Below are 8,827 nucleotides of genomic sequence, written 5' to 3'. Positions count from 1 at the left end.
AATGTGCTTGAGCTTCAGAGGCAGGAAAAATCACTTCCCCAAGATTGTGCAACTAGGAAATGGTAGAGGAGGAATTCTAACTTAGGTCTGCCTGACTCCAAGCCCTGTGCTCTTAACCACCATGAAAACGGCGTTTCACCATGTTGGCCAGGATGATCTCGATCTCTTGACCTCGTGATCCGCCTGCCTCAGCCTCCCAAAGTGCTGGGATTACAGATGTGATCCACTGCGCCCGGCCAGAAGTCATGTTCTTCATCCTCTGGGGTGCCCCTCAAGAACCAGGGACATTGCCATGGCCAAAGACAGATCAGGGAGTCCAGTAGTGACCACCAATATTTAGAAGCTAGTATTTATTTAAGTATTATTTTTTGAGATGGAGTCTTGCTCTGTCGCCCAGGCTGGAGTGCAGTGGTGCGATCTCAGCTCACTGCAACCTCCGCCTCCTGGGTTCAAGCGATTCTCCTGCCTCAGCCTCCAGAGTAGCTGAGATTACAGGCATTCCCCACTACGCCTGGCTAATTTTTGTATTTTTAGTAGAGACAGGGTTTCATCATGTTGGCTAGGCTGGTCTCGAACTCCTGACCTCATGATCCATCCACCTTGGCCACCCAAAGTGCTGGGATTACAGGCATGAGCCACCGTGCCTGGCCTAGAAGCTAATATTTAGAAGCCACATCCTCCAGTCATCCTAGTACCTGGTAACTTAGCCCCACCAGCTCATGTGACAATGGTCACCGGGAGGTTGTGGACACAGGGAAGGAAATGAAAGAAGGCGGGGTGGGTCATGGAGGGGAGATGCACGAGACAGCCCCCCCATGGTCACCAGGCTGCTGCTCAGAGATGTCACAAAGTCCAGCCTCTGCCTCAGGGCAGGGCAGCGAAGGACCAGGAGGACATGGAAAGGGAAACGGTGGAAGGGGCCACGAGTGTCTGTCAGGTGCAAGCCCTGATAGGGGCTCTCTTCTCAAGACACAGGCAAGTCCTGGGTGGCTGGAGAGTCAAGAGGCTGGCAATTCTCAACAGTTCTTGTCATCACCCTGGATTTCTACATAGGGCAGCCCCACAGGCCACCTGTCCCGAGGCCAGTAGCGGACTTTGAGGGTTTCACCTGGCATCTCATAGCTGGCGTCCACCAAGGCCATGGTGACCATGCCGTACGGGAAGGTGATGCTGATGAGCACATGCCTGTGGAGTGCACGGTGAAGGGGATGAGGGCACAAGATGCCCGGAGCCTCACTCTGGCCCTCTCTTTATTTCTCGTGGATCTCGACCATCCAAAGAGACCTTCTGGGTCTGGCCCCTGACTGCAGCCATCCCCTACTGCCAGGTCCCTGTATCTGGCACTCCTTCTCTCTGCTCCTTCGCCCCCAGCCCCCAGGCTTCTGCTCTGAGCTCTGGCATCTAAGATTCTCTGACTCTGAATGCTCCTCTCCCCTCCAGCATCAGAGCAGGTGCTTACCAGATGCTGTGCAGATAGAAGAAATGAATCCTCTGCCAGAAACTGCAATGCAGACGGTCACTGATCCAGCTGGTCAGAGCACCAGCCCATAAAACCACGCAGACCTCAATCAGGTGCCGAAGCTCCTTATTGCTGGTCCTAGAGAGGGGAGAGGGGGACCAAGGGCTGGCTCAGAGAGCAGCACCTGAGGGGGCTGATGGGAAATTCCTTCTTCCACAGTGATGAGCCTCAGAGGCTGGAAGAAGGGAAGGAGCAGCAATGGAGGGTGCAACCGGAGGGGGCCCAACCTCATGCTTAGAACTAACACTGAGTATTCCAGGACGCCAGGTGCAGTTCCAAATGCCCTTCAAGCCAGGCACAGTGGCTCATGCCTATAATCCCAGTATTTTGGGAGGCTGAGGTTGGGAGGATTGCTGGAGCTCTGGAGTTCAAGACCAACCTGGGAAAAACAGCAAGACCCTATCTCTACAAAAAAATGTTAAAATTAGCCAGGCATGATGGAACAAGCCTGCAATTCCAGCTACTTGGGGGGCTGAGGCAGGAGGGTCACTTGAGCCCAGGAGTGAAAGAATGCAGTGGGCCCTGATTGCGCCAGTGCACTCCAGCCTGGGTGACACAGCAAGACCTTGTCTTAAAAAACAGTAATAGGCTGGGCGAGGTGGATCACACCTGTAACCCCAGCACTTTGGGAGGCCGAGGCGGATCACTTCAGGCCAGAAGTTCAAGACCAGCCTGGCCAACACAGTGAAACCCCATCTCTACTAAAAATACAAAACAAAACCAAAACAAAATTAGCTGGGCATGGTGGTGGGCGCCTGTAATCCCAGCTACTTGGAAGGCTGAGGCAAGAGAATCGCTTAAACGCAGGAGGCGGTGGTGGCAGTGAGCCGAGATCACACCACTGCACTCCAGCCTGGGGGACAGAGTGAGACTCCGCTTCAAGACAAACAAAAATTTAAATAAATAAATAAATAATGAAACACCTTCAGATATCAACTCAGTCCCCACAAGAACTTTGTAGATGAGTAAACTGAGGCACAGGTGATTATACTATGCCCCGCCCTGCCCCATGGTTACACGGCTGGTAAGTGGCAGAGCTGGAATCTAAACTAAGTTTGTCTGATTGAATGATCTTTATTCTTCACCAACAAGCCCTTTCGTGTTTGTATGTTTTGGGGTAGAGGTATGTGTGCACTTGTGGGTCAGGGCATGAAAACTTTGGTTTGTCTACAGGACGTGTGTGTGTGTGTGTGTGTGTGTGTGTGTGTGTGTTACGGGGAGGGAGGACATTCTCCAGATTACAGACAATGTGCTCGAGCTTGGTACAACTCAAGACCTGTCTTTCCTTGATAGCAGAGCTAACCCAGTGTCCTTTGGGAAAGACTGTAACAGAGATGAATGAGACAAGTTCTTCATGGTTAAAATCACAGGCTTTGCCTGCAGCCTAAAATGGAACAGTTTAAATATCAAAATGCAGCCAGGCACGGTGGCTCACACTTGTAATCAAGCAGTTTGGGAGGCTGGGGTGGGTGGATCGCTTGAGCCCAGGAGTTCAAGACCAGCTTGGGCAACATGACGAAACCCTGTTTCTTTTCTTTCTTTCTTTCCTTTTACATTTTTTTTTTTTTTTGAGATAGAGTCTTGCTCTGTTGCCAGGTGCCAGGTTGAAGTGCGGTGGCATGATCTCGGCTCACTGCAACCTCCGCCTCCCAGGTTCAAGCAATTCTCCTGCCTCAGCCTCCCAGGTAGCTGGGACTACAGGTGCATGCCACCACGCCCAGCTAATTTTTTTTGTATTTTTAGTAGAGACAGGGTTTCAGCATGTTGGCCAGGATAGTCTCGATCTCTTGACCTCGTGATCTGCCCGCCTCGTCTTCCCAAAGTGCTGGGATTACACGCTCGAGCCACCGTGCCCAGCTGAAACCCTGTTTCTACAAAGAAAAATACAAAAATTTGCCGGGCACGGTGGCTCATGCCTATAATCCCAGCACTTTGGGAGGCCGAGGTGGGTGGATCACCAGGTTAGGAGATGGAGGCCATTCTGGCCAACATGGTGAAACTCCATCCCTACTAAAAATACAAAAATTAGCTGGGCGTGGCAGTACATGCCTGTAGTCGCAGCTACTCTGGAGGCTGAGGCAGGAGAATCACTTGAACCTGGGAGGCAGAGGTTGCAGTGAGTCAAGATCGTGCCTCTGTACTCTAGCCTGGTGACAGGGTGAGACTCAGTCTCAAAAAAAGAAAAGAAAAGAAAAATGCAAAAATTATCCTGGTGTGATGACATATGCGTCTAGTCCCAGCTACTTGGGAGACTGGAGTGGGAGGACGGCTTGAATCCAGGAGGTGGAGGTTGCAGTGAGCCAAAATCATGCCCTGGCTCTCCAGCCTTCACAACAAGCAAGACTTCATCTCAAACAAACAAACAAAAAAGGACAAGATCAGCAGTCAGGTTCAAATCCCGGCCCTGCCACTTGTTAGTGGGTGATCTTGGGGAAGGGACGTCCCCTCTAAAAACCTGGAGTCAGGGGTGCTGGGGGGGAGCCCCTTGCCCAGACACCTTCGCCCTTCACTCACTTCCTGTACTCCTGGCACACAATGTAGAGAACGTGCAGGCCAATGCTGTTGAGGGCGTAGGCATTGACTGTGGGCCGCAGGAAGGACAGGAAGGTGCTGACCGCGGTGGTGATGAAGACCAGGCAGATGAACTGGGACCTGCGGAGGAAGGGCCTCAGCTGCAGGCGGGAAGGGAGGTCCTGGGATTATAGGCAGGGCCACCTGGAGATTTTGTGGCCCAGGTGGGTAAGGAAAGGAGAGGATTCTAGGGAGCCAAACTAGGCTCAGAAAAGGGCCCTAGCCAGGCCAGGCGCAGTGGCTCATGTCTGTAATCTCAGCACTTTGGAAGGCTGAGTCAGGCGGATCACCTGAGGCCAGGAGTTCAAGGCCAGCCTGGCCAACATGTTTGCCTGGCCAACAGCCTGGCAAAAATAGAAACCCTATTTTTCTTTTTTCTCTTTTTGAGACAGAGTCTCACTCTGTCACCCAGGCTGGAGTGCAGTGGCATGATCTCAGCTCACTGAAACCTCTCCTTCCTGGGTTTAAGCAATTCTCTGCCTCAGCCTCTGGAGCAGCTGGGATTACAGGCAACTGCCATCACACCTGGCTAATTTTTATATTTTTAGTAGAGACGGTGTTTCACCATCTTGACTAGGCTGGTCCTGAACTCCTGACCGTGTGATCCACCCACCTTGGCCTCCCAAAGTGCTGGGATTACAGATATGAGCCACCTCGCCTGCTGGTGAAACCCCATTTTTATTAAAAATACAAAATTGAGCCAGGCGTGGTGGCGAATGCCTGTAATCCCAGCTACTTGGTAGGCTGAGGCATGAGAATCACTTGAACCCAGGAGGTGGGAGTTTCAGTGGGCCGAGATCATGCCGCAGCACTCCAGCCTGGGCGACAGAGTGAGACTCTGTTTTAAAAACACAAAAAAGAGAAGGGTCGGAGCCAGGCACCTGCCTGTAATCCCAGCACCTTTGGAGGCTGAGGTGGGAGGATCACTTGTGCTCAGGCATTCAAGACCAGCCTGGGCAACATGGCAAAACCCCGTCTCTACCAAAAATACAAAAAATTAGCTGGGTGTGGCGGCATGTGCCTGTAATCTCAGCTACTAAGGAGACTGAGGCAGGGATCGTTTGAGCCTGGGAATTTGAGGTTGCCACGGCCAGGATTGTGCCACTGCACTCCAGCCTCGGGGACAGAGCAAGACCTCGTCTCAAAAAAAGAAAAAAGAAAGAAAGAAAAGAAGAAAAGGGTCCTGAGGTTCCCAGGTGGACTCAGCAGAAGGTCTCAGGGAGCCCAGGTGAGCCCAGGCAGGGTCTAACCCAGGGAGGACTGAGTAGGATGAGGAGGGTCCCAGCAGGGCCCAAATGAGGTCAGGCAAGGAATACAGGGGGCCCAGCTGGTCTGAGAGGAGGGATTCCTGGGTCTAGGTGAATTGAAGAGATGTTGGACAGTGTCTCTCCAGGTCCCAGTAGGGAGTAAGGAAAGATTACAGGGGTCCCAGAGGATGATCGGGTGGGCTGGAGGGTGCTGGAGGGCTCAAGTGGGTTAAGCCTGGTTAGAAGACAATTTCACATGCTGGTAATCCCAGCACTTTGGGAGGCCAAGGCAGGTGGATCACTTGAGGTCAGAAGTTCAAGACCAGCCTGGCCAACATGGTGAAACTGTCTGCACTAAAAATACAAAAATTAGTCAGGTATAGTGGTACATGCCTGTAATCCCAGCTACTCAGGAGGTTGAGGCAGGAGAATCACTTGAATCCTGAAGGCAGAGGCTGCAGTGAGCTGAGATTGCACCACTGCACTCCAGCCTGGGTGACAGAGCAAGATTCTGTCTCAAAAAAAAAAAAAAAGAAGAAGAAGAAGAGGCTTTTACAGGGGCCAAGAAGAGTGGGGATCAGTTAGATCAAGAGAGGGGCTCAGGGAGTCTAAGAGGTTCAGATGAAAGCTTCCAGGGACCCCAGGTGAGAGGCTCAGGGACGAGTCCCTTGGGTCCAGGTAAGCAGAGACATGAGTCCCTGGAACTCCTGGTGGCTCCAACAGTCTCAAGAACATCTCAGGTTGTCTAGGTGGGATCAGGGGAGGGAGTCCAAGAAACGAGTGAGCTCAGGGGAGGGCTCTCCAGAAGCCCATATGAGTCCGGCAGGGTCAGGAGAAAAACAGAAGTGGTCAGGGGAGGAATTCCAAGGGTCCCAAAAGGGCTCAGGGGAGGGAACCCAGTGGACTCAGGTGAGCCCAGGCAGAGTCAACGGAAGACTCAGACCCCACCCTGTGCAGATAGCCAGGCCCTGACCGACCTGTTACCCCCCAGGAAGGATGGGAAGTAGCAGCGGGGCATCCATATGCCGTAGGCACTGCCCAGGAACCACAGGATGGCGATCTCGTCCAGCAGCTGGCCCAGGAAGCTGAGCGTCATGTGGAAATACATGGAAAACAGGCCTGCAGTGGCAAGGGCAGGCGGTCAGTGGGTGCTGCCACATCCTGCACCCCCACTGTCTCCCCACTGTCACAGACCTGAACCACACCTCCCTACCTATGACCATGAAGAGGACCCAGACAATGTAGATGTAGCGGGAGCGCCTCTGGGCGTAGGGGTGCATCAGGAACATCATCAGTGGCCCGAAGATGAAGAAGGGGACATTGGTAAACTGGAACAGAGAGAGCCATAGGAAGGAGCTTGTCAGAGAGCGGAGGCAGAGGAGGCTGTCCCTCTGTCCAGACCCTCAGTCACCAGCCAGTCTGTTACTTGCTGCATTTTAAGCAATTCACCAACCCAGGATGTGTCAATCATTCACCTGTCAACTTTTCAGCCAATCTTTTTTTTTTTTTTTTTTAAGATATGGAGGATCCCCCTGTCACCCAGGCTGGAGTGCAGTGGTACCATTTCAGCTCACTGCAGCCTCCACCTCCCAGGTTGAAGCAATTCTCCTGCCTCAGCCTCCCAAGTAGCTGGGATTACAGGCACCCACCACCACACCTGGCAATTTTTTTATATTTTTGGTAGAGACGGGGTTTTGCCACAATGGCCATGGCTGGTCTTGAACTCCTGACCTCAGGTGATCTGCCTGCCTTGGCCTCCCAAAGTGCTGGGATTATAGGCATGGGCCACTGTGCCTGGCCACTTCAGCTGATCTTGACCATCAGCTGAAATTGATCTATGGTTGGCCATAGATCAATTCCTTAATCCGTTATTGGTTCATTCATTCATTCAATGAGTGTGGCAAAGACTATCCACTAAACTTCCATATATATTCTCCTTCTTCGCTTTTATTTCTTGTGTTTATTTATTTTAGAGGCAGGGTCTTGCTCTGCTGCCAGGCTGGAGTGCAGTGGTGTGATCAAAGCTCATTGCAGCCTCAAATAGCCGAGCTCAGAGGATCCTTCAGCCTCAGCCTCCTGAGTCGCTGGCACTACAGACACCCACCACCCCACCTGGCTAATTTTTTTTTTTTTTCCTAGAGAAGGGGTCTCACTATGTTGCCCAGGCTGGTCTCAAACTCCTGGTCTCAAGCAATCCAACCACCATGGCCTCCCAAAGTGTTGAGATTACAGGTATGAACAACTGCACCCAGCCCCTTTTCCTGTAGAAATACTGTCTCCCAAGTTTGAGCTGGGCACAAAGCTTACCCAATGAAAGACTACATTTCCCAGCCTTCATTGCAACTCACTGTGGCCTTGTGACCTGCTCTGGCCAATGAAAAAAGAATGTAAATGACATCTACTACTTCCAGGTCAGTCCTTTCAGAAACCACTGAAGGAAAGCTTGCTCCCTTTCCTCTTCCTGTGGGCTGAAATGTGGACGTGGAAGTCATGAGTTGACCTTGCCCTTGCAGACAAGGAAAGAGGATACAATACCTTTTTGACAAACAGCATGAAGTAGAAATGATACTGTGTGACTTCTGAGGTTAGGTCATAAAAGGAACTATGGCTTCCACCTTTCTCTGTCTCAGCACGAGACGTTGGGACCCTAGGCCACCATGCAAGAAGACTGGCTATGCTTGAAACCACCACGTTGGAGAAACCATGTGTAGAGGCCACACTGAGATAGAGAGAGACATCAGAAGAGCTCCAGTAGTTGGATTCCTCCTCATACAGTCACCAGACACATGAGTGAATGAAACTGCATGTGATGGCCAGGCATGGTGGCTATAATCCCAGCACTTTGGGGGCCAAGGCAGGTGGACCACCTGAGGTCAGGAGACCAGCCCAGCCAACACAGTGAAACTTCATCTCTACTGAAAATACAAAAATTGGCTGGGTGTGGTGGATCAGACCTGTAATCCCAGCACTTTGGGAGGCCGAGGTGGGTGCGTTGCCTGAGCTCAGGAGTTCCAGTCCAGCCTGGGCAACATGGTGAAATCGCAATCTCTATTTTTAGTAGAGATGGGGTTTCACCATGTTGGCCAGGCTGGTCTTGAACTCCTGACCTCAGGCAAGCCGCCCACCTTGGCCTCCCAAAGTGCTGGGAATACAGACGTGAGCCACGAAATCCAGCCTCTTTTTTTTTTTTTTTGAGACGGAGTTTCGCTCTTGTTACCCAGGCTGGAGTGCAATGGCGCGATCTCCGCTCACCACAACCTCCGCCTCCTGGTTTCAGGCAATTCTCCTGCCTCAGCCTCCTGAGCAGCTGGGATTACAGGCACGCACCACCATGCCCAGCTAATTTTTTGTATTTTTAGTAGAGACGGGGTTTCACCATGTTGGCCAGGATGGTCTCGATCTCTTGACCTCGTGATCCACCCGCCTCGGCCTCCCAAAGTGCTGGGATTACAGGCGTGAGCCACCGCGCCTGGCCTATCCAGCCTAATTC

At 52.0% G+C, this 8,827-nt stretch overlaps 1 protein-coding gene across 1 annotated transcript in view; it reads right to left on the bottom strand.

Moving 5' to 3' along the window:
* Positions 1-446: 446 nt before the first annotated feature.
* Positions 447-8,827, bottom strand: part of ACER1 (alkaline ceramidase 1) — a 54,421-nt gene continuing 46,040 nt past the window's right edge. The window contains exons 3-7 of the mRNA XM_032252097.1: positions 6,551-6,665; positions 6,315-6,456; positions 4,034-4,171; positions 1,460-1,597; positions 447-1,185 (exon numbers count right to left, since the gene is read on the bottom strand). Of these exons, the coding sequence (XP_032107988.1) occupies positions 1,017-1,185; positions 1,460-1,597; positions 4,034-4,171; positions 6,315-6,456; positions 6,551-6,665 (702 nt within the window). The 3' untranslated portion in view covers positions 447-1,016. The remainder of the gene's footprint in view (positions 1,186-1,459; positions 1,598-4,033; positions 4,172-6,314; positions 6,457-6,550; positions 6,666-8,827) is intronic.

Source organism: Sapajus apella, unplaced genomic scaffold, assembly GCF_009761245.1.
Source record: "Sapajus apella isolate SASKATOON/1434 unplaced genomic scaffold, GSC_monkey_1.0 scaffold77, whole genome shotgun sequence".
NCBI classification, from domain to species: Eukaryota; Metazoa; Chordata; class Mammalia; order Primates; family Cebidae; genus Sapajus; species Sapajus apella.
The sequence above is the reverse complement of the archived record's forward strand: the minus strand, read 5'-3'. Positions and strand labels throughout refer to the sequence as shown.